Source organism: Neolamprologus multifasciatus, chromosome 8, assembly GCF_963576455.1.
Source record: "Neolamprologus multifasciatus chromosome 8, fNeoMul1.2, whole genome shotgun sequence".
NCBI classification, from domain to species: domain Eukaryota; kingdom Metazoa; phylum Chordata; class Actinopteri; order Cichliformes; family Cichlidae; genus Neolamprologus; species Neolamprologus multifasciatus.
In genome coordinates this window covers 11078840-11105351 of record NC_140446.1, presented here as the reverse complement: position 1 = coordinate 11105351, position 26512 = coordinate 11078840, and the positions used below count along the sequence as shown (strand labels likewise).

At 38.9% G+C, this 26512-nt stretch overlaps 1 protein-coding gene across 3 annotated transcripts; it reads right to left on the bottom strand.

The window, feature by feature from the left end:
• Nucleotides 1–5853: 5853 nt before the first annotated feature.
• Nucleotides 5854–23643, bottom strand: LOC146512548 (uncharacterized). 3 transcript variants are annotated; one of them, XM_085169763.1, is made up of 7 exons: nt 23349–23643; nt 22774–22893; nt 21667–21767; nt 21266–21414; nt 20168–20396; nt 18636–18856; nt 5854–7303 (listed from the first exon to the last, which is right to left on the bottom strand). In XM_085169763.1, exons 2-7 carry the CDS (start codon nt 22890–22892, stop codon nt 7136–7138), a joined length of 987 nt encoding a protein of 328 aa, XP_085025889.1. In that variant the 5' UTR covers nt 22893; nt 23349–23643; the 3' UTR covers nt 5854–7135. The 3 variants fall into 3 exon arrangements, with proteins under 3 accessions (XP_085025889.1, XP_085025888.1, XP_085025887.1); XM_085169762.1 differs by having other exon boundaries at nt 22774–22898; nt 23349–23617; XM_085169761.1 differs by lacking the exon at nt 23349–23643 and adding an exon at nt 23178–23336 and having other exon boundaries at nt 22774–22898.
• Nucleotides 23644–26512: the final 2869 nt, after the last annotated feature.

Here is a 26512-nt window from a genome sequence, read left to right as displayed (position 1 = left end):
TTCTTTTTTTAGACATAAAGGCCTTTATATTTTTAAAAAAGCACAGTTACTATTATCTAACATCATTATTCAACACTGATAGTGACACACAACACCAATTCTTTCACTTTTTGTTGCAGAACGACACGCTCAAAATCTTTAATTTTGGCTGAAGTGCGTTCATTGCTTGAAATATGAGAAAAGGGCGCCATCTGATGGACAAATGAAAAAATTACAAGTTTAAGGTCCGGACTCCAAAATGGCACCATAACTGAGACAATTACATTAACCGTTGTAAAAATAATGGTGGTATGAAAAATAGCGTTTATAATGGGTTTCAAAGGGACAGAAATCGGCCACGAGGTTCGATAGTGGATGTATGCCTTTAGCTCAGCCATTTAAGCTCATTTAAGAAACTCAGACTGAAATTTTAAAATAAAATGAAAAAAAGAAACCTGTTTGAAAATTTGGCTATATTCCATTAAACACAGTGGAAATGGCGTGGAATTAAAAAACGCAAAGGCCACGAAATGGTCCCAGGTTCTACCAAGTGTTAAGCAAACTAATGTGAACACAGAGATCAATTCATTCATCCAATAATGTTTCTGTGTGTAGAACAGCAATGCACTGAGAAGTCTGGCTCTAATTCATCATTGTCCACACATTATATTATTATTGATGGCTCTTGCCGTGGGCAAGTGCATTTGTTTTTCAGATTTGTGACAGGCGGCAGAATGCTGGATGAAGGTTTATTCTGCAGCCGGGCCAGAAACATCGCACGCGTCTCTCTTATTTCTGTATTGATCGTCATGCCTCCCCATAATCTGGCACCTGACACATTTCACAACATTATGTGGAAGGGGTCAGAGGACAGTGCTAATGAAACTGCATGATGGATGCTGTTATCCGCAGCATTAACCCAGCATTTATTCACACATAACTGTGACTCTGAAGAGCCTGCTGGAATTGTCATAAATAATAAAGAGCTGAGGTGGTCCAGAGGTATGATTGCGACAAAATAAATAAATAAAATAAAGCATATTCAGCATAATAAAGCATATCAGTGTCGAAGCGGTTTACTTGTTTAGGCTACAGTTTTTCAGCAACATTTAAATGTCCGTGTTTTAATGAAGTAGACTGACTTCCAAGACTAAAATCTCTTTTGTACCCAAATGTTTAAGATAAAAGAGCACAGTGAGCAGATTTGTGTGGAAGTCTTAGGAAGCAGAAAAAAACTTGGAAAAATCACATCGTGTGCGAGCACTGTGAGTGAAATCATAAGAGATCTGTAATACCGGGCGTGAAGTGAGCTGTATGACTGCGAACTCTCTGCTCTGCTCCTCTCCACCACATCCATCCTGCCAGGCTAATGTATCCCTCTCAATAGCCGGAGATAAGGGGAGAAAAGACTGCTTGTGTGAAGCACAAAAAGCCCCACCGTGGCCGCATTCGCAACAGTAATTGGCAAGGAAGCTTTATTTTATTCACTCCTGTATGTCTTTTGTTGTCCTGTAGGTTCGTTCAAGTGTGGTGCTTTTGAAAGTTGTTTCAAAACCGGCTAATTTCTGCAGCCTCCTGTCTCTTCCTGCCTGCGTGGCCATTTATTTATTCATAAATACACAACTGTTTGATTCTTTCCTCTTTTCTTTTTTGGACACTGAAATGTGTTAAAAACTAAACATTAAATTGAACATTTAATAGAATTTCGATGACACTTAATTTCGAACATCCGCAAGAGGCGGGAAAATGTTTAATCTCTTACGAGTCCTGCTGCTTTCACACTCTGAAAGCTTTATTGCTGTTCAGCAAAGTAGTGGTGACAGAATAGGGGTTGGTGGGCATTAGAGGGGCGGCTCGTCTCCTTTTATCATCACATTGTAGTAGTTGTATAAAAGCCTGTAAAATGTAGCTTGCAGTTGTATTTTCACCAAAATTACACTTTATGCTGCACTAAAATGCATTCAAAGATTTTTCGCTGTGTTACACCAGTACATTATTCTCTTAAGCACTCTTAACCCTCTCATACATCAGTTTTATAAAAATACAGATGCCAAGAAAGTTCTCAGGGGGAATATCTACTATTTGTTTTTGCTGATATTTTTCAGGATTATTCCCAGCTCATGATTTTTTGATTTCCTCATGGATACTGTGCTATACGTGAGTTTTTTAAGCATTTACTATTCACACATGCAATAAAATTACATCACAACACTTTAAAGTATAGCAGTGGTTTGCTTGTAAGCCTTTTTCAACCCTCTTGTCACCCACATCTCTGAGCTGTCAGTTCAATCAATGATTCATAACTGATTTACCTCTTTCGATTGTTTCTTTTTGAGTTTTGGGAAGCAGAATTTTGTTCCTTATTCATTTTTCTACATCTTCACAAATCCTGGCCACATTATTTCTTTAGTATAAAGAGCGAAATATGTTTACTGGAGAGTAAAATATGTATCCATTGATTTTTAGCTGTGCTTGTTGCGTGAGTTTATGGATGGATGTAAGCTTTTTGGTCTGTAAGATCCATGACCATAAAATCTGGAATAGGAAAGTACCAACAGTGAGTTTTTCCTTCCCACTTTCACTTTTAAGTACTTCATTATAGAGCGCTGTCTAATGGTTTCTTTCTAATTTTGGAGGGTCTTTCAATGTGCGACTGCACTAGCACACAGTATTCTGTAATGTTTGTCCATTTCACACATTGGTGATGCTTTTGCAATAATTCGATTAATATTTGTAGGGTTTCTGATCTGTTTTGTTTTTGTGAAATTTCTCAAAATATATGGATTTATTCCCCTGCCCCACCCATTTTCATAACACCTTTCCATGAACAGATTGAATTAGCTTTTAAACTAATTACACTGAATCTAGCCAAATCCCATGTGGCTGATAACTCAAAAATGGACACACGCCAGATTTAAGTAAGAAAAACAGCATTTTCAAATTTGGGTGACCTGACCTGTTCTGGTAATTGTGTAAGATTCTGCCAGTTTTTTTGAGTTCAGGATACATTAAAGTGTCAAAACCGAGACCAAAATTGCCGCTGTAATTACAGGTAGATAAGAGATGCAGAGTAAAGTCGAGAATTGTTAACCGCTGAATACAAATTCACTGGCAATTTCAGGCATTTTGATGTTCAGAGTGTTTATGTTAGGGCACAACCAGAGCCAGGAGTTATTCCTACCCATTTCCCCACTTACAGTAGACCACAGGGTTATCACGTAGGGTTAGGCTCTGAGTACAACACAATTTCATCTCTAGGGCCCTCTACAGATGAAACAGGCTTGCATCTCAGAAAATATTACAGTTAAAAAGAGTGCATTGACCTGGGTCTGATCAGAACCTTTGTGTTAGTCGAGCTGAAGCAGCAACATCACAGAAGATGTGCCGCTCACATAATGGGGTCAAACTGTTTGTTGGATTTGCGCAGTGCTGACATTCTAGTGGGAAACTGCAGGTGAAAGGGAGTGCAGCAAACATTTTGGAGAGGAAAAACAGTTAAGTCCTCAAGTACTGACTGACCTATGTGAGTACAGTTACTGTGGTGTAGAAACACAATGGTTGTGGCTGAGACAGTGGCTCGTTCGTTGTTATTTGAGAGGGATTAGGCCTTCATCTCTAAGTTGCAAGAGTTCCATGTCTTGTACAAAGAAAATGTCAAACCAGCTACCTGACCTGGCCACCCTTGGGACCATATTGAATGACGAGAGGTCAAAGTTGGACACCTGTAGGTTCAAACGATAGGTTCAATTCATGAATGTTCTGGTTCAATGAGATGTTCAGAACACCCATCCGCAGGTTACCAGACATATTCGTACAGCTACAGCAAGGGACAGCTGTAAATTTACAGCTGATTATGTACTTCCAGATTCACCTAAACTCGATATCCTGGAGAATTTCCATTTTAACAGAACCCTCATTGATTCAGTTTTTTAGAGGAATTACAGCCTGGATCAGTTTACCTTGTTACATTGTCACACTATGTTCTGGTCTGATCTCCATGTCCATTTCCGCTCAGCCTCCCCTCCCAGTCACCACAGCGCTGTCCAACAGACTTTTCTTTGTCCCTGTGGCCAGCCATCCATTCCTAATCTCCAGTCTTTTACTGTGCTGGAGACATGCTGCATGCTTTCAAAGAGCAGGGTAAGCTGTTGATGGATGCCCTCCATCTCACTAATAAGGCTTTGAAGAAACCTTGTGGCCCAGTAGTGACAAATGACTTTGTATATGCGGTTCACTATTACAGATACCTTATAGCTTTAGGGAAGCAATTAGGTACAATATTAAATATAAGTAAAAACATCTACCTAAAAACCCTACTTTTTATCCAAGTCTTTCAGCAAACATCACTTTTACTTCTTAAATATTTGAAAAACAGTTTCATTTGTCTTCCTATCTTAATCCTGCCCATGACACCCATTTATCACACAATTATATACAGACAGTGAAACATATTGTCATTAAAGGAAACAGAACATGAATATAATATGAACAAAAATATAAAAACCCAAATTTTCACTATACAAATGTGTTATTAAAATGTTATTAAAAAACACTGTTTTTTATGTTTATCATATAAATGTCACACCTCAAAGGTATCTTGAGCCCACAAAGGTCTGAACAAGCTATGATTCATAATTGAGACATAATTGAAGTAATTGTATCTGGAGCATTTGGTTTAAGAGATCAGGTAACTGTCATCTGAGAACAGTGAATTCATCATCATCTTCAAGAAACCACTTTGAAATATTTTGAGCTTTATGATATGGTGCATTAATCTTCTGGAAGCAACAATTAGAAGATAAGTAGGCTGTAGCATTTAAAAAAAATGCACAATTTGTACTAAAGGAGCCAAAGTGGGCCAAGAAGACTTCATTAAACCATTATATGAGCAATGGTATATGAGCAGCAGCATAACTTCGATACAAGGCAGGATAGATCCGTGAGCCATCTGTGTTGTTTATGCCAAAGCAAAAATCCAATTTTGGTGAGCAATTGTGATTTGTAGCTTCGGTTTCCTGTTTTTAGCTGACAAAAGTAGCACCTGGTGTGCTCTGGTAGCTCATCTGATACAAAGTTCAGTGTGTTTTGTGTTCAGAGTGTTCAGAGAGTGTCCTCTGCACGCCTTGTTGTTGTAATAAGTGGTTATTTGAGTTGACTGTTGCCTTCCTATTAGCTTGAAGTAGTCCATTCTCTGATGTCTGGCATGAACAAAACTTTTTCCAATGCTCGATTGAACTTCAGCAGGTTGTCCTACTTACATGAATAGAGTGGTTGCCATGTGATTGGATATTAGATTTGGCACCTTGCTTCTCAGTATACTCAAAGCATTTTCCACTAAAAATTAATGCAGGAGTTGTACCTATGGGTAAGTGCATTCTAGCATTCACACGCACATACAGTCAATAAATACACTGGGGGGCAAATTGGGGTTCAGTATCTTGCCCAAGGACACTTTGGCATGCAGACTAGAGCTGTCAGTGATTGATACACTGACATTCAAATTGGTGGACAACTCTTAACCAAGTTGATCAGATACCCACCAAAAAGTGGCTGTGGAGTGTATAATTGTTATGAGAAACTAATATGCATTTGTTACTTTTGGATGATTAAGAACATTACAATAGTTTGGACTCTAAAACACCAGAATTTAAACCAAAATGCTGCAGCATAACATCTAAGAACTACAGAGATAGAGCTGCATCGGCTGATTCCAAACCATTCCTGTTATTCTGCTGTATCCTAAGATGATTCAATAACGACACTACAGAAATAAAACAAACAAACAAACAACAACAACAACAAAAAAAATAGGACTGAGATGGTTGAGGCCACTTCATTCCAAAAATGGTATAAATAACTAACTGAACCAACCAATAATCACATCTCTTTATTACAACAACACATGGTACAAACATTTGAAAACACTTGATAACTCAATGGCCTAAAAACCCCACACACCAATGAATCAAGCAAACATGCCTGAATAAATCAACTGAGAAGCATGGTTCAATGTATAATGAAATTACAGTAAAACGTACATGCACCCACCACTTATCAGATATCCACATAGTAATTTCCTTGAAGTCCTTCCCATACCAGACCATCTGATATTGCAAATATTGTTTGTCAAGTGCTTTGGAGAAAACAGTTCCTGAGGACTATGTAGGCTTAAATATGTATAGGCAATAAATTCATGAAAACACCTATAATTTCAAGCAATGTTGACTCAAACCACAAAACAACCAGTCTCAAAAATGTGCAGCAACCAATGTAAACAACTCAATGATGGCTTTAAAACTACAGATAATCTGCCCCTCAGGTAAACCAGTAAACAGACATTTGAAAAAGTGAGTAGCTTGAGTACAGTGTAATGATGTTTCAGGTAGACATGCCATACAGAAAGATACCATCAACAGAGAGAGCTGTTAGCTAAAGGCACTGATATCCTGTTGGGAATAACTTCATTATGACCACTGCCAGGCCCAGTAAATGCAATTGCTAGCTGTTAGCGCAGCTGTGGAAGCCTGGGCAACTGATGGAAAGTGACTCAGACACAGTTATGAATGGTGCTGGTTGCTGTGCCCGTGTGCTCTTGAATAGTTATCATCTCCTCCGTGCGGTGGAGCATATTAATAAAGCACCTTACAGTTCCACTGTCTAAACAGACCGTAAATAACTTCCCATTAAACCCACAGAGGCAGTTACATCCTTGGCCCTCGACGTGCTAGAGGCCACCGGTTTTTAACCGCCACAATTAACACATTAAACACTTCAGTCCTAAATCGGTGTGACACAATCAGCTTGCATAATGATTAATTAATGGCTAGTGTAAAGTGTGGGCCAGCTCTAGAAATTAAAAACAAGAGAAAGCTAATGGTGCTAATTGTCTGAAACCATCTACATTAACATAATATTGTCACTAAGGAGAATCAGGGAAATTGGCAAATGGGACCTTTTTTCTTTTTCCTTTTTTTCCCCAATAAATGCGCACATAAAAAAATCTGGAAGTCCTACAATATTGCAAAGTACAAACACTGCATGTTAAAATGCACTTGGTTTTTAAAAAAATGCTACACACAAGTAAGCAATTTTTCTTCCCCTTGCTTCTTCAGTGCCATGTTGCGATGGCGATCCTGTTTGTATTATCTCCACACAGTCATATGCTGAGCGTGATGCTGTGAATGGCATTTGCTGGGATTTTAGCATCTGATTCTTCGCCGCTGATCCTGAAGATCACAGAGGTGTTGGGGGGGATGGTGGTGGTGGCATTCAGGGATTTCCCCAGCCAGCTGTTAGATCCACGCTTATACATTTTAACGGTTACCTGCAAAGTGCCAAAGAGAGAAATAATTAGAAAATTTGTTGGATATTTCTTGGTTTTAGGACCGTGTATGCAACCTACGTGGTGGTGGGGTGGGGGGATAAAGTCATTCTGCCTGGTGGAAAAAAGGACTTATTTTATTGGTGTAGAAAGTAAAGATCTTTGTTTACCTTGAGGTCAACTTTACCCAGAAGTCTAGGTTTGGTAATCTATTATCCTTCGTGGATATTCTAAGGAATAATAGGACAAAAATAGAACTACACTTGGAAGTCTTTTTAGACATCAAGATGATCTACATGATAACTATATGAATTTGTATACAGCCGAATCACTTCCAGATTAATTGAATTTCCAACACCATCTACAACATATAACTCAGAAAGAAAGTCTGTTCCACTGTTGGATTTTAAGTTACTGATGCAGTGAATTGCATTTTGAATGAGGTTTTTCAGCTGTTGTCTTTTAAGCTCTCTATAAAACTGAAGTAGAAGGTACTGGTATATATTTAGATGCATCACACCTGCAACTTACTAAAGTAGTACTTCAGGTAATGATGTTTTTCATGGCTGGAAAATCTACAGTTTCTTTTGTAATCACTGTATCAGTTTATAACAACGTTGAATGAAGGTACTTTCACCTGCTCCTTGTTACAATGGGTGGCTCTGCATATGAGTTTTAACGGCAGATGCCACGACCCAAAAGGGGATTTATGTCTTGCGCTAGAATAAAACCAGCGACTTGGCAATTGAATGTGTAAACCACCACACTATAGAATCAATTATAATATGTAAACCTTACTAAAATAATTGTAGCGTATGCATTTATGTCTGTGTCCTCCCATCCTTAACTGCTGGGCCAATCTTAAATGAAACCTTGCGCCAACACTGACACGCATACAGCGATTATGACCATCTATGTTTTGTTTTTGTTTGTTTTGTTTTTTTAAAGATGTATTATAATACCCAAATCTGTATCTGACTTACCTCTAAATATGGAATGTGGAATTAGAAATAAAGTTCTTGGATATCACAGACATATAGCTCAACAGATGATGATTAATTATGGTAAATTAGAAGGCGTTTCTGACGACCACCAAGACTGCATGACCCCACGTAAATTTTAAAATGTTATAAATTGTAAAACTGTATTTTTAATTTGACATTTTTTTGTAGTTGTTAATTATTCATGTATTATATACAGAACAGATTTAAATATAGACGTTCACTTATTTACTATGAAGTCAGCAGTTTGAGGTTAACTGATCAGTGGGCAGGTACATTTCAGGTAAGATGTGTACAATGTGTATTACAACTGGGATCTTAAATTATTGACTAAACAAAATAATACATGCACTATATTACTATCTTTTTTTAAAATTACAGGGTAAAGGCACATGTTTTTCTTTTTTTAGATTATCACAGACAACACCAACATTAAGGCATTTACTTAAACATCAAACTCAAGGTTTACAGGTTAGGTTTTGTGTGTCTTATAACTGAATATATAAATAATACATAATACCAAAGAAATAATAAATTATATAAGAAAAGGTAAAACTAGTAAAATATTTGCCAGTCTGCTAGTTTTGTTCATCAATATAATGCCCATCTACGTGGCCTAGTCTAGTCTGAATTAGGTCAATTGTTTTACACAGTAAAACAAACCAGATTCTGCTTCTATTGGATGCTAATCCTTCAATACTCCTTAAAACATATTTAGAAACGTTCTTTTCAAGCTTGTTCGAATATTGAGCTCGAACTCTGTTAGAACAGTGATCCAAACGGTAGCCCGAAACAGACTAAATAATAAATTAACCTCGGTCTCACTGTGAATTTTAATTCCCTCCGCATCTTGAATGGAGTCATACCTCTCTTGATTCTATGTAGGTTGTAGGGCATAATACGCTTTAACACTACAAAAACTGCCTGTTATGTTTCGAGCCCGACAATGGAAGCCTTAACTAGATTTAGACATGCAGGTAATTGAACCACATCCATTTCAAAAAGAATGCCTTGCTGCATCTCTTGTTTGGCTGCATTTACCAGGGATAACAGAATATTACAGTGCCTTTTCACAGTTCCATTTTCTTTCACTTTAGCATTAGGCAATTTTTCAATTATTATTATTTTTTCCATGTACTTTCATCCCCGGCTCTCCATAATGTCTGGGCCTTTTAGTTAATGGTAGCGACAGTCAGAGCCCAGTATATCGGCCCTTGTCCATTTTGCAGGTCATTGTGAAAGCCCAATAGGCCTTTTATTACGCCGACATCAAAAGGCAGATAAGCATTAGAGGTGGGGAAAATACCCTGCACTAGATATGTTCCCTCTTTCCTTTGTCTGCTATTGAAAGTGATCATTTTAATAGTGAAGAGGTTGGTGAGCTTTGGGGCTGATGGAAAGTGCGACACCCCTGACAGCCTACGAATATGAGCAAGTCGATAACACAACATGAGCACACAGTACACCCTCAACACCTGCACACTCTTGCTGCTAACCTAATTATCTACAACAAAGGCCACTGCGATTTCAGACACACATCTCTCCAGCATTTACTTACTTATTACTGTGCATTAAAACAGGGATAAAGATGAAAAAAAGCGAAACAATTGCGTCTTATATTGCAGCCTTGGCCAAATGCCACGTGGCTTCTGCTACAATAGCATCAGACACTTCAGAGTGAGTGAGTGTCTATTAATTTGGGATACATGAAAAAATAGCTTAATGACAGCTGGTGGCAGAGAGGCACACAAACCGAGACAAAGACATCAGAAAGGAATTATTCTAACAAATCACAGCGCAGCGCAATAGTTCATAATCAGCAATTAGCTAATTTAATGGAGCCAAAGTTGAGTACTTCCATACTTGTAGTGCACAAGGGGCAGACAATATAAAACCCACACAGAAGCAGGGAAGCTATAAAACCCGCCGCAGAACAATCCTGCAAATGATATTAAGAAACATATTTACAGTAACAACCATGCTAATTTGCTGCCCGTGGTTCCTTTGGAGTATACGTAAATCCTGTCTGAGAATGTTAGCGTAGAGATGAATTGTGTCAAATTTAATTTACTGCCGTTTAAATTCATCATCGTCCATTTCTGCGGCATCATCCGCCAAACGACAGTTACCAAGCAGGTAAGCTACAGATTTCAAATACAAAAGAGCAAAACAAGTTTCTGTGTGGTCTAGACAAGCTGCCTGCCAGATGTTGCTCAGCACAGACCGCGTGCCAGGTACAGGAACTGTCACTGCATGTTATCCCTCAAGTGAATGAGAGGGTGTGTTAAAGAGTAAAAGATCATGCTGTATCTGACTTGCAGCAGAAGAAAAAAAAAGTAAAGTAGCTGCTGATAGAAACCAAAATGTCATTTAAAGTGCAATCTCTATCCGACACTTAAGATGTATTGCAACGTGTCACGGCGACACACTCTCCAATAAGCCAAAACGAACACTTTAAAGTCACTAAAATTAAGTATTAGGTTTTTCTGTGATTTGTTCACAATTGTAAGAGAACCATCGCTACTTCAAGCACCAGCAGGCCAAAATGGTGCATTTCATGGAAAGAACAAGACCCTTGGGGCTAAGGCTGGGTGTCACACAAAGGGCTGAGAGCTCACCTAACGGTGTCTACCCTGATCTCCCTCTCACTTTCAGTGTCGCAGAAGCCATGTGAATGACATCACTCCTCACATTTCAACAAGACAAACTCATTCTTCTTATTTACCGTCTGCTACTAGTCATAAATCCTATGTCTGGTTCGCTGTTCACCTTTTAACCTCTTATACTCAACAAGACAACTCATTCTCTGAAAACTTCTCCATGCAAATTGCTGATAGACATCTCCAGTGGTTTCCTTATCTCCCATCTGCAGGGATCTCCACGGTACAGATTCAGAGCTAGTTCTTTTAAAGACCGTTCAGGCATCCTAAATCACTTCTGCTAATAAAACCAACATGAATCAATGATGTTTAATTGCGACTACAGAATTATTTCTGTATAAATGTATTTACTGGTCATTAAGGTCTGACAGGTATGACAAATCCGAGGAACTGTGTAATTGGGTAGGGACATGTCACCACCTGCATGTATTGCCATTCACAAAGTTCAGATTCTTCCCCTGATAAAGTCAAAGAATCCCAGCGGTGTATCAGTCAGCAGAGGCTGTTACCTGGAGCCATGGTGCAGTGTTTCAGGTGAACTCTGAGTGAGCGTAAAGCCACACCAGCTTCAGACGACGGGATCTTTGTTCCACTTCGTGTCTCACTAGACACGGACAGAGGGGGGGGGAACACTGAGTAACACACCTTTGGTGCACCAAACCTCTTTGTCGATGGGCCAAATGTCATGGAAATGGACCAAAAATGGTTTGCAAGGCAATTAGGTAAGCACTGTGTGGTTTGGCTCAGAAGATGAATATATTAACAATCTGTTGAGTGAGTGACTACCAGCGGTAATTTGATTCAACTCAAGTCATGATCTTGATGATCTGACTCAATGATTTTCCATTAAGACACAAAACAGAATCTGATTAACAATCAGCCAAAAGTGTTTTCCCCTCATAGAAGCGGCTAAATTAAACAAGCCAGCTTTATTCTAATTTAATATATAATAGATTTTGTTTTTACCTGCTAATTTTTTGAGGTTACAAGATATTAAAAAAAAAGAAAAAAAAGAAAAGAAATGTAAACAGAATCCCATATTCTGAGTCCAATCTCTATTTCTACAATACATTTACCCACTGAGTTAAATTCACCTGTTAAACTGCTTGGTAATGCAAACAACTAATCAGCCAGTCACACTACAGCAATGCATTTAAGCGTGTAGACATGGTCAAGATAACCTGCAAATGGTCAAAACGGGCATCAGGAATGGCTGTGTTGATACCAGACATCAGGGGAGAATGACCAGACTGCCATATAACCACTTGTTACAATCAAAGCACGTAGAAGACCATCTCTGATGACACAACATTTAAAACCTCAAAGCTAATGGGTAAGAGTAGCAGAAGACCACAACCTGGTGTCACTCCTATCAGTTAAGGACAGGAAACTGAGGCTACCGTTTGCACAGGCTCATCAAAACTGGGCAGTAGAAGATTGGAAAAATGTTAGTGATGAATGAGTGAACGAAGACGTCAAGAAACGACGGGAAGTGGCGCAGATCACGGACAAGATGCGAGAGTCGAGGCTCCGATGGTACGGCCACGTTGTCCCTAGCGATGAGAATTCCATCGCTAAAACAGCCCAACGATTAGACCGGGAACAGGCCAAGAGGAAGACCAAAAAAAAGCTCTGGATGGACCGAATCAAAAATGATATGAAGGCTGCGAATGTCACACCAGAAGACAAAACACCAGATCCTTCATGAGCGGGACATGAACCGCTAGGAAAGAGAGCTTTGAATAGAGGGCTAGAATTTGGCAAAATGAAAGCATTAGTCCATCTACAATTCAGGCTAACAGTGGCAGTATAATGGGTTGGGGGATATTCTTTTGAGAATACCTTTTTGAGCCCATAGTATCAACTGAGCATCATTTAAATGGCACATCTTACTCGAGTACTGTTCCTGACCCATCTTCTGATGGTTACTTCTTCCATAATGATAATGCACCATGTCACAAACCTCTCCCAAACTAGTTTCTTGAACATTACAGTGAGTTCACTGAACTCTAAGGGACAGTCACCAGACCTTTGTCCAATAGAGCACCTTTGGGATATGGTGGAACAGAAGATTTGCATCATAGTTGTGCAACTAGAAAAATCTGCAGCAACTGTGTGCTGCTATCATTTCAATATGGATCAAAACATCTGATGAATGTTTCCAGCACCTTGTTGAATCTATACCATGAAACATATCAGAGCAAATCAGAGAGCTAGTGACATAAAGTGAATATCAATGAATTTTAAGCATTTAAATTCTGTATTTTGTTTTTTTTTTTCCTTTCATTTATATGAATCTTGGAATGGCTGTACTGTGATACCAATGTTATCTTGGGTAACGTACTGAATCATATCACGAGTTTCTATTTGACTCCCAACCCTATCCATTAAGATAGAGGTGGTGACATTTCTGTCCATGTTAATAACTGTGCTCGTCTGAGGCCACAAAAAGAAATAAATAAATTATATATATTTTAAAAAAATGCCCGGTTAAGTTCCGATTAGATATGACTCCCCTTCCAACCTGCCTCAGCTAACAGGAAGCCATTAGGCTGGGCAATAACCATTTGCATGCAGTCACCCAGCTCTGACTGTATTTCCATCCACATAAGTGCATTTTCTGCGAGAGGTTAAAATATGAATCCCCCTCCTTTTTCTCCTCAATAGGTCTGGTTGTCTGGCTGACTTGAGAGGGCACAATCTATGACTGATTTAATTTGCTCTTTACGAACATCTCTAACAGCATTACCCCCAGAGCATACACTGACTGCCCCCATCTGACTCCATTAACTCCCAAATCAGGTTTAAAGACCATATTGATGCCGTCCGTTATTAAGGGTGATTATCAAAACAACAGACAATGGGCCAAAGTGTCTGTTAACTAGTTTATCCATAATTTCACATAACTGTAACAGATGGCAGGGCTGTCAATTATATACTGTATCTGCAGTGCACAGCAGTCACACACTGTCTGGATATGCAGCATATTAGCATTTACATTAAAAGAATGAGAATCTGCTCACAAATGGTCAAAGAAAGCCCGAGAACAAAAATAAACTAAATATAAAATACAAATGTATCTATTTGGAAACAAAGGTGAGAGCTTGGATCCATCTGGCTTTCAGGTAGAGGCTTGCTGTAATTTAAAAAAAGAAGAGTGACAAAATTTCTTTTTAAATAATTAAAAAAAATTACAGTTTTTGCCGTTTAAGCCACTTCAGCACCTTTATTCTCCTCAATTAACGAGAATGGCTTTCGAAGCTGTAATTAAGTGCCTCCGCTCCACTCGGCCTCTTCATTATTCATGAATCCCTATTGATCATATCTTAGAACCTATGCTGCGGGGATCACTCTAATATCCTGAATCCATAAAACAAATAACTGAGCCTACAGAGATAAAAATGAACATGTTGGCCAATGACCACAGAAAAGTTTCTTTTAAATACTAAAACCAGCATTTAATGCCAAATTAGATAATGTCACAGAATCAGCAACTGGAAAAAAAAAGTTATCTATGAAGCTTACGTGGTCTTATTAAATGTGCTATGACAAAGGATTGTGCAACAATTCAATAATGGTTTCTGACTTTCCGTGGTGATCACAGAATCATATAGTAAGGGACATAGCTAATGATTTTCATTTCAAAATACTTTATTTTTGTTGTTGTTTAATTGTAAAACTGCACAAAAAAGGGAAAAAAATTCGCTCTAATTCTTTATTTAACTTGCAAAAGAATCAAAGTTCAGAGTTTCGATCTTCTAATTATTTAAAATGTACCTATACAATATTTTTCATGCTTTCAATTCAACATTTGAATGTTGAAAATGTTCAATTGAACATTTTACATAGCTGAACATTCGGATATTTGAACTGAGTGAAGAATCACCCTGAAATACAGTTCACTGCATGGAACTTCATATTAATGGTGCTAACATATTTAAAAAGAAAATTCTGTTACTGGAACCATATTACAAAACCCTATTAATGCACACGCTGTATTTTCTAGACAAAGTATACAAATTAACAATATTCTATATATATATGCATGCAGTAGAGCAGATATTATTACCCACAGTGCCCTGCAAACCCGGGCTCATTCCACATTCACAGAAATTATTTGCTAATGAATAATAATGGCTTGGAGCTTAATCTTAAACATGTATTCAAATTTAGTGAAACTCAAACTCCACCTGTGTTAAGTAGGAATGTGTAAAACATGAACTCTAACGTTTCATGTTTAACTAAATTAACAAAAGAGCACTTGAAGAGCCCTCTAAAATGACTGGAACTGCATGCTGGGTGATGAATTTGGAGGAAACACATTGAGTCATCTTCAAACTGACAGATGCAGAATCTCTCCACGGGACTCTTCACTGCGGTTCAGTGCTCGAGTGAAAAAATAGATTTTTTTTTCTTTTTTTTACTAAGTTTAATCACATGCTATTACAAGGCAGCTTTTATCATTGCCTTCCACTGTATAAGTGCCGGTGTCTTCACTAGTTCATTACAGACACTTGTGATTCTGCAGCACTCTTCTCATGCGTAATTGCACGGTTATTTTTCCTCCATAGCTTCCTACACGCTCTTTGGCGCGAATTATTTCCAATTCCAGTTTTCTTTCGAGAGCGATCCTCCAATTACAGAAATCTGAACATCACGGTAGTGTCCACATAATTTTCATCTCTGCTGGAAAATGCAATGCAACTAATAGATCTTTCTTTCTAGAAAAAAAAATCAATCTAAAAACTTTTCTTTGAAAACTTTTCCACAGTGGAGATATCATCCTACGCACTGCGTCCCTACAGGCTTGTTGGGTACGCAGTGAAATAAGTGAGCTATGAATCTGGAATTAGCGCCTAAACTGTAGTCTCAGTGACACAACTTTAAAGTGTGCTTTGTTTAATTTTGCATAACTGAAAAAAAAACTACAGTTGTCTTCTTTCTTTTTTTTTCTTTTAGTGAAACAGATCCTTTGATAAGTGGAGTTATAGCCATGCTCACACAGAACACATAGAATATGGTTTCTAATGATTATCATAAATATTTGAAAGTAAGAGTAATGGGGAAGGCATATATTTACCTCAAAGGGGTGAATGCTGTTTTTTTCACTACAGTAAAAGAAACCCCAAAAGACACAGTGGCTGACAATATTATCTATTTAGACAGCAAAATTTGCAGGCTTTGTAAATGGCCTGCTCCTGGCCTTTTGTGTGCCTCCATTCATTATCACACAAAGCAGTTGATGTCTACCCTCTCTGCCTTTTCTGTGCTAAGCACCAAGTGCACCAGCTGTCCATTACAAGCTCGTGACGCGTGCAGCCTGGGAGATGGCCAAATGGAGAGGAATGTCATGGTTGAGTTAAATTAACAAGCTACATTTGTGTGGAATCTGTAGCTTGTCAGGGAGACGAGATGTGTCTCCGGCAACCGAGATCTGATTATTTGTACCATTCTCCGTTAGCCGAGATGTTGTCGGTGAATTTGCAGATTTTCACCTACCGGCTTTGCCTCTATTAATCAGCTAGGAGGGGCTGTGTAGTCAAGTTACGCTCAAAAGAACTTAATTGTTGCTTCACAGCTCTGCAATTAATAGATGCTCTCTATAGGCTGACTGCAAGTCAGAAACTTTTTTTTTTTTAATCAGGGTCTTCTCTTGAATAAACTGCATTATATGAACTGGCCTTATTAGAAGACGGGACAATATGAAGATGAATATCACAAGTAACCTGCACTTTAAATTATGACATGAATAGATCTTCAGCTCTTTCTCTCTCCTTAACACACACAGACACACACACACACACACCGTAATTACCCCTCAATCCATACAAATTGAATGAAGCCAGAACCGTGGTCTAAGAATATAGACCATAATTAATAAATTACAGCCACTCCACTCAATCATTCTCCACTTTGGTGCATGTAGACATCCCATTCTCTGCAGAGTAATTGTCTGCGCTCACAGAAAACACACCTACTGCCTCCACGGCAGCTTTCTGAATGCATCTGGTGCCACTTCATGCAACCTAACAGATGCCCGAGAGAAACCGTAGGTCATGTTGGAGATCTTCTAGCCTGTGTTTACAAGTTAAAAAAAAAAAAATCAAAAGCATGCATTATTTGTAGGCTCTGAAAATGGGGGTAGCTATCAGGTTTCTTTGCTGCCCCCCCACCCCCCACCCCAAACTTCCCCTGGCAGCTGCTTCACATGAGCAGAGAGCATTTTTTTTCTCTCCTAAAGACAAAGTAGGTGACACAGTGAATTAAAAAGGGCAAAACCTCCAAATATTTAAAGTCCAAATTCAGGGCCAGAATCGATTTCCCCCGGTGCGGACTGCATCAACACACCTAGAAACCGATCAGAGAAATAAAACCAATTTCACAAAAGCATATTAACCATCTATTCTCCAATTTCCTTTTTTTTTTTTTTTTTTAATATGAGGATGAGGTTTGCATCACTGTGCCTCCATTTGCAAATATCTCTTTGAAAATAATATATTTTCTTGTCATGTTTTGTGTCCCCCTGGGCAAGAAAAGAGCCCACTGGAGACTGTCTAATGACTGCTGGGTCATGTATCAAATACACAGCAGCTGGAGGCGAGGGGGGAGAGTACATACAGTCTGGGGTGCTGGGTGATGGTGGGGGCAAACTAATGCCTGAGCAGGCTTGCATGGACATCGCAGGCTGAGTGTCTGGGTGTTCGAGGGTGGGTGTGAATCTGTAATGGATGCTGAGCTGGGTCGCACTCGCTGGTCTTTAAGGAGGTAACATTTAGTTAACTGACAAGCAGAAAAGAGGCACGACTGCCAAGTGAAAATAATTAAAGGTTCGATCCTGCTTTTTGGAAGAAAAAAAAATGTAACGAAACGACATTTTTTTGTGTGAATCTAACATTCTATCATCACTGCAATTTAACCTCTATATAAACCACCTTTTTCTCTCATTGCTCTAGTGATTGCTAAGATTTGCCAATCGCATCCCGAGAGGCAACATTTACCGAGTCTGAATGAAATCTGCTTATTAACCCAAAACATAAAATCAATTTTAATCAGCTCAAATTATACCTTTTAGACTGTGATGCAAACAAAATACCAGCCCTAACCCTTCAATAACACCCAGGGTGTCCATTAAAATGATCTGAGAGAGAAAGAGTAGGTGGTCGAACTGGTTTAAAAAAAAAAAAAAGAACCAAATTCAACAATTTACATTTTGTGAAAAAAGCATTTGTTTGGAAAATTGGTCAGTATAAATAAATTAATTTATATCTAAATGCTGAACACTGTACTCAGTTAGACCGCTCTCTGTGGTGTGGTGAAAAAAAAAGAAAAAACAGTTCACTTTCTTATCTTAATTGCTAAACTGTATCACTTCATCTGTGTTTATACAGTAATTTTCTCATACTTCTAAACAGAAATGATCCTAATTGCAGTCAAATAACTGTGAAATTGGTGTCATGTTTTGGGGGTCTTCAGCACAAATCAAACCTGTGTTTTTCCAGTTACCAGAACAACAGGGGATAATTGACGGAGGCAGTCATAAAGTGCTACTGCCACCTGCTGGTTCATGATGAGCGTGATGCTTCACATTATCATTTGGACAAAGCATTCGATCCCAAGTTACAAATTGCGTTTATGTTTGTGACTGGTTCATCAGAACCACAGTAGTGGACTGACCTGAGGAGCGTGTCCCAGCAGGGCCCAAAGCGAGTCAGCAGAAAGGGTCTTGACACTGGAAAACTCGAGGGTGTCCGTCTCCTGGCGGTTGAGAGCGATATACGGGCAGCTCTGGAAGTCTCCTTTTAGCTGCTCGCCACAGTGCAGCCGCACCAAATCCCACGTTCCCACCCTCCTCAGGACGTCTCGCACCGATTCCATCTGCCTGTACGACAGATGACCTGCAGGTCAAGAAAAACACAAGTTTAACTGGCTTTTTATGAGCCTTTGCCAATTTAGTCATAATTATTGCTAAATTTAAGTCAGAAGTTTACAAAACTTGAATGTCATGGTAATTTGGGTCGTAAATGATTTCTTTGAACTGTTCTGTTTACAGGTTGGAATAATTGCACAGCATAGATCTTCATAAAACAAGGGGTTCACAACTGTGAATTGATTTTGGATTACCTCTAATCCACACACGGTCCAAAGTATAAATACAGGCTAAAATCTATACACACATTTATTTCAATATTTTAATAAGTAGTGCTAAAAATTATACGATGTCTTTTAACTTGACAAGGGCGAGGCCAACTAAGTTTCTCTTTCTCATAAAAAGGATATGTTTGACAGCTCTCGTTGGATTGATCAACACGTAGAACAATGGAGAAGGAACTCAGTGAAGATCTAAGGAGCACTATAAAGTTACAGAAGTTGAGATGGTCTCTTGGAGGAATTGGTAAACTGCAGATTCCAAGACCATCAGCTCAAACAACTGTATGAAAGTACAAGTTATTCAAATGTATGACATCTTTGCCAAATGAGAAGAAAATGGTTACCATGCTCAGGACCAACTCAGGAACCACCAAGCCTGCCATGAATTAGAAATTGCTAGAATGCTAGCATCACTATCCTGTTGGTGGTGGCATCACTCTCTAGGGCTGTTTTGCTGCCAGTGGTAGTCGTGTATTGCACAAAGTGGATGGAATAATACAGGAGTAGGATTACCTCCAGTTTCTTCGGCTTGATCAGTTGCAGTGATCCTAAACACACACGGATAAAGCAAGCTAACATTTAGCTTCTGAAATGGCCCTCCCAACGTCCCAAGCTCAACCTTATTAAAAAAACTGTAGACCATGCTTGAAAGTCGGGTCCATGCCAGGAGAAACCAACCAATTTAAACATATATCCAGGCAGAATTAAGACACTTGTTGATGGCTATCAAAGGTGTGGAACTTGCTAAGGAACAGTTAACCAAATATTAGTGGGGTTATATGTTTATATTAGGCCTGTATTGATACTTTGGCCATGTGTGGATTAGAGAAAATCCTAAATAAATTAAAAATTGATAAATGTATGCTGTACAAATTACCATGACATTCATGCCCATGATGAGTGTCTGTAAATTTCCGATTGATTCCACCAGAATTTTAGGCAGCAGTGGACATTTTCACAAGTTTTAGGACATAGTAACAGACATATATCGTGTTTTTACAGATCAATTCCTTTTGGATTGTGTTGGAACACTGAGCGAAGTGTTAATGCATATTCACCAGAGATCCAGGAGGGTGTCAGCGCATCTGATATCCAGGCAACATAGCCCTCCTTGAAAGATTTGAGGAAGTCCTCTATTTGGCTGTGGGAGACCAGCTCCCTCTTCTTCCTCAGCTCCTTATCCAGTTCACAATCTGGTGAGAGGAAGATGATTCTGGGGAAGAAGAGACTTTGGCGCACAGACACTCCACTCCTCTTCAAATGACTGCATAAGTTTGCTGTTTTAGTCTAAGAGACAGACATTAGGTAGATACTTATTATTTCATTTTCTTTATTAGTATCTAAGTAATAAAAACCTTTTCAGAAGCCTGGATTGTTTTGGTTAAAAAGATGATTTGTTTCATCCAACACTGATATCCACTTTGCATAAAACACCTGGAGAAAAGTAGCAAAATGTTCAGCAGTTATCTCATTTAAAGGCCAGCCGATTAACTTATTAAATGTTCCAGTATTTACGTGAACAATGCTGAGACTCATCAAGTTTAGCATGCGCTCACATTCACAGGATGTCTCAACATTCCTCCTGCAATGACCTGAATCACACACGATGTAGATGTGTACTTTCAAAGAGGGCCCATTTAGAGAAATTATGTAACCTCAAATTTGTCGTGTTTTGTGTAGATTAATGAAGTTAATAGATCCAATTCAAGCAGAACACGTTTCAATATTGCAGTGTGTGTTTGCCATTGAACTGTTCTGTCAAGCTTCAAGTCCAATTTGAGCATCTATAGAAATGGAAATGAATGACTCCTAACAGACCCAGCCACATAAGGTGACAGCTGTGTTTAGGCACCTGCCTGCTTTCATTCCCACCCACCCCACCCCCACCCTCCTCAAACCGTGAATACAATTATGGCCTTTCAAATGAAGAGTGCCCACTTAGGAAGTTTAGGAAGCACTTCTGCATTTAAAATTTCCATATAAATTGTTATAGTGACTCAGAATCTCTTAACCCGACCACAGTTTGGATGAAAACAGTGTATTGGACAATTGGTTGGACCTTGGACTCAAGTGTGCCAGACAGTTTGACATTTAGGTTTTCATGGAGCCATTGCAACATTTCAGATAAAACTTGTCTTTTTTTAATTTGTTTTTACCATGATAGCTTTGAGTGGATCTTCAATCTGCTCAATGCAGGTATTGGTAAAGTTCTGGTCCTCTTCTTTCACTTGCACATGCCAGTTTTGGTTGTGAGCAGACACTGTGCCTCTCCAGGGTTTAACATCTATGCAGAAGATCCCATGACCTTAGCAAAGAGATCAAGAAACATTAATCCTTGTCACTAGTCTTATACTATTAGCATTACTGTTAGAATATAACTTATCCTTTCCTAAAGCCATTTTAATTCGTAGCATGCAGCAAAACAGACAATTACAAAAACTGTTGTCCGTTTAAATAATCTTAAACATTTAGATGGAGATGCTAAATCTTACATCCCTATGTCATATGTATATAATCTTCACATATTATTCCATGCATTTCTTCAGCAGATACCCACCTGAAAGGATAACAAGGTTGATGTCATCTTTGGTTGTCTGAAGCTGGTCGGGGATACGCAGATTACAGAAAACATATTCCTTTTTCAGCCCGGTGAGTTTCCTACAGAGGAAGTAAATGGTAAAAATATATATTTTTGTTATTCCACTTGAGCACAGTGGTACAAGCTGCAAGCAGAATAGTGATAAATTATCATTTTGCCTTTAAACTCCACCAATGCTACCCCCGATAGAGGTTATATTAGATCATCCTAAGCTGCTCCATCTCCACTAGTATGCTGTTGAGTGCTGTCACAGGTTGTGGACACCAGTGTTAGAGTTGCAGGTTGTAGGCGATGGACAAGAACAATGAGGTGAAAGACACTGCAATGCTCAGAGTGAAGTGCATGGGCAGAGGATGAATTTCAGCGATGGGTAGGGGAACAGTAATTACAGGCAAAGATTGTTATAAGGGACAACTCTACCCAACTTAACCAAAAAAACAAAACAAAGATTATGGGCTTTATTGCCCACAATACTGCTAGCTGGGGGTTTGGTTGATGCATTACCTGTAACAGATTATAAATGGCAGGCAGGACCACAGCCACTTTTTCTCAGATGTTACAGAATTATTCTGTCGCCTAAATATCACATACAATAAGTACCTTATTTTATTTTATTTCCTTGTTTTATGAACACAAATCTTCTATATTGCTGCAAAAAAAGGGAAGTTGTACAAAATAAAATTCCTTTACAGTTTTTAGAATTTCTGATTTGGACTGTATTGCAACTCACTTCACTTTACTGCCTCAATAAAGCGCTCTGTGCTGAAATAAAGTAGAAAAGCACCTCTCCACCAGACTCTTACCTCATGGGACCAAGATCTAGTTTAAGGGTAGAGTCTTCCGCTGCTCCTTAGAGTACAGGTGCTACACCTTTAATATGATGCATCAAGAAAAAGACGAATCTGGACTTCAATCATTTCTAAGCCCCATTTAGGGCCCAGTGATCCCCCCAAATAAACTGTGCCCCTGGGGGTTTACTACTGCCAGTGTATCCGTGTACTTTACTTGACACACACTAACTGTACGACTAAGTTTAGTGCAGGTTTAAGTTGACCTAATACTTACATCACGCTTTGTAAAAAGTCAGGTACTGTCGGTGTCTGCTTTGGGATTTGGCCATGGGCAGCTTCTGACGCTTTGGAGGTGAGATGGAGCTGACTCAGCAGACTTCCAAGCTGAAACATTCTAGTCTTCATTATAAGCACATAAACAAAATGAGAATAAAGAAAAGCATAAGCATTCCAGTTGTTGGGGTATTTTTACAGAAAGACAACGCCATTGTAAGGAAATGTAAATGATTTGTCTATATGTAACGGGAGATGTTTCCCGTAACTCGTAAACTGGAGACCGAAACCCTTTATTGTGTTATGCTATGTTGTCGTAAAAACCAGCATGTTTGTGTACACTTTTGTCCCCCCTTTCTTTTCTCTTTTTTCAGTCCAATCAAACTTTTAGCAAAACAAATTCACCATTTTCATCACTCCAGCATTTGCACTGTTTGCGGTTAACGGCGTGCTCACAGCTACACTCGGTTTAACCGCATTGTTGACGGTCTTTGGACGCTTGAACTTTAACGAACCTCAGAGAGGAGAACAAAGAGCGAGAGCAAAGCGGCATGCTGACGCCAAACATATACGTACAGTTCAGGTATCGCGCTGTTTACGGAGCCTCTGAAGATGGAAACATAAGAGAATTCAGTTCGACATTTTCCCGACGTTAACGTCAGCCTGCGCGTCTTTTTTTCCCCTCTCCGAGGTAACTCTATCCAGGACAGCTGTTTCAAAATTTTGCCGACTCCCCCTCCTCCCCCTGTCTGGCTGCACTTCCACTGTTCCTGGAAGAAGTAAACAACAGACCACGTGCAAGACCTGCAGCATCAGATTTCTCCCACGGAGGAGTGACGTCACTCAGCCATCACTGCAGCGTTTGCATGATGATGCATTCAGGGAACCATTACTGTTGTTTTCATCCGCTGTGTAAATCGCAATAACACTGTACAAAAGTACAAAGTCGGTACATGAAAAAGCCACACAATGATATGTGTGAGTAAATGTAAACAAGTGTAGGTGCATTTGGAGACTAACGTAGTGAAAAATGAACAGTAGCAGAGTCTAGGAGAGGAAAAATATTAGACCAAGCTCCATCTGCTTCACACACGGGCAAAACAGCCCTCCACGTGACCTAAAGGAGGAACAAATAACCCCCCCAAAACCAACAAGAGGTAACATTATGCAAGAATCTCGAGGCTGCAGTGACGCCATACAGCTTATTCCAGAACTACAGAGGGGGAAGGGGGTCAACTGCCCACCCTGCTGTAGAGCCTTATTTATCCCTCCTTCCCCCTATTTTAAGCTTAAGCTCTCCTAAAAGAAATAGATGAAATTTGATTTAGATAAAACAGTAATTTAAGCTCTTTTCCTGCATTTGTTGTCTTTTTTATTCCTTTATTGCTGTATTTGTTTTGTATTTATTTGGAGGAAATGTTTTTGTTTTATTTATACCTAAAAATATTCATTTTCTAAGAAGAGATCATGATACAATGAATAGTTTTAAAGTGTTTTTGCGTATATATTGTTGATTCCATTTACACATAAGGGATTTTCACATACTTTAATGAAGAGGTATCTGCCACCCCGTGTGTACCTCTTCACCCTCGTTTGCCCCCCATGTAAAATTTTCTAGATTCACCTCTGACAGTTCTGCAATATCAGACAACTGGCAAGATGTAGGTTAAGGTTGATGTAGTATCCTTTTCTTTCTAATCAGAAACCATGTTTCTATTTCACTGTTCATGTGTCTATATCATCTAGCAGCTTTAAATTTTACATCACGATCATTCTGTTTTCTTTCATGAAATTTCAAAATAAATAGATAATAGAAATAAATAGTGTTGGGAGGAAAAAGATCACTCCATTCCCATGGTATGAAAAACAGCTCGATAACTGGTACCAATTGGACATTCATTGGTCTTCTTTGGATCTTGTCTGCCTTTGTTCTGGTATCTGTTGAGGTTCAGCACGATGGATCAAAATCTAATCATACTTTTACTTTTCTGCGTTCATAATTCCGTCAAATGATAAAATGCAGGTCCAAACCACAAAAGAACCTCCACCTCCACCTACAGCCACCTTTACAAATGGCTGTAGAGTCTAACTGTTCCTGACTCTCTCCTGACTTTCTCAGTAAAAAATTTACGGCGACATGAATTTTAAATTTGGATTCATCACTTCATAACACCCGCTGCCACTGATTTTCAGTCCAGTTTTTGTATAATTTGGCACATCTCAGCCACTTCCCTTCCTTAAGAATGGCTTCTTGACAGCCATCCTTCCACTAAGACCATTTCTGATGAGGCTTCAGTGAACAGTAAATGGAGCAACTGAAGGGAATGACTAAAGACTGAAAATGTGTGAAAAAGCAGCAACCCCCCTGCAGAACTATTGCTCAAAACCATGTTAAAAAATACAAAAAAGTCTGGCTCCTTGGAGGCAAAACATAAAGAAATGAAATGTGCGTCAAAACGTTTGCATACACGAATAACCTTGATTTGTCCAGGTAGTAGTGCATTTACCACCTTTTCACCATATCGTGTGAAAGGTATTGAGTTCAAAACCAGAATGGTACAGTCTTCATTATTCAACAAGAATTTCTGTGCTTTTGAAGGTGGAAATGCATGTCACTGAAGTTAGATTTTATTTATTTGATTTTATTGTTAACCTCACAAGAATCTGATAGTTATTCAAACAACAAAACATAAAGTTACCAGAACCTTTGTGTAAATATGTAATTATTTGTCAGTAACAAAAGCCAAAAGTTAAGAAAAAAACCCCCAGAAATGTATTGAACTGAGCTCTTTTTTACACTACACTGTATCTGAGGTCACTGGAACAACTTGGACATGCTGATGAATATGAATGTGCTTTTGGGTTAATGGGTTAATATTCACGCTACCAAGTCCAGACTTCAAAATAACATAGTGAAGCTGTCTAAAATAGTGTGACTTAACATTTTCAAAGCATACACAGATGACAAATATATGTTCCACGCTGTTTTTTCTTCCTGAATTCATAGATCGTCAGTGAGGATTTGCTGGCACATCCAACAGGATTCTCACATCCTGCATGAGCCTACAGAGAGGATATTACAAAAGTGATGAAGAATATTTAATTCAGCAGTAAATACACAGTGAATATCTCAATGCGGTGATAAACAATATCCGGATAGCACAAAATACTATGAAAGAGCAGATAGCCAAATCAGCTCATATGGGCTCAATGGAAGCCAATAAACAGAGGCACTCTGCCTCTCCTGACCTTCACTTCTGGTTTAGATCGGGGCGATAAAGCAGGCGCAACCTCAATAAAACCCGTACAATGGAGTAAAATAAATAGATATTAAATTAAAGCAGAGGCGATACTGGCTGAACCGCCGCAGGAATTTGAGAACAAAAGCTCCTTTGTGAAGTTTAATATTGTCTACAATCACCACCTTATGATACATTTGCAATCAATTTCATCTCTTGCCTTGATGTATCAACACATATAATCATCTTGTATTGGAACTTGCAAATGACTTGTGTGTGCGAGAGGAGCCACGTTTAGATATTAAATGTGCTCCGTGCTCCCAGTTTGGCCTTTTCGGTCGGCATTAATATCAAATTCATAATCTCTGAGTCTCATCGGTGACTGGCCAAGGGAGGAGTTTATGGTGTCAAATATTGACACGAGTGTGTGTTTGTCTGGCACAAACTTTACACTGATTCATTCGATGCTCTTTTAGGCTCATCAAATTTTCAAAAAGAAGT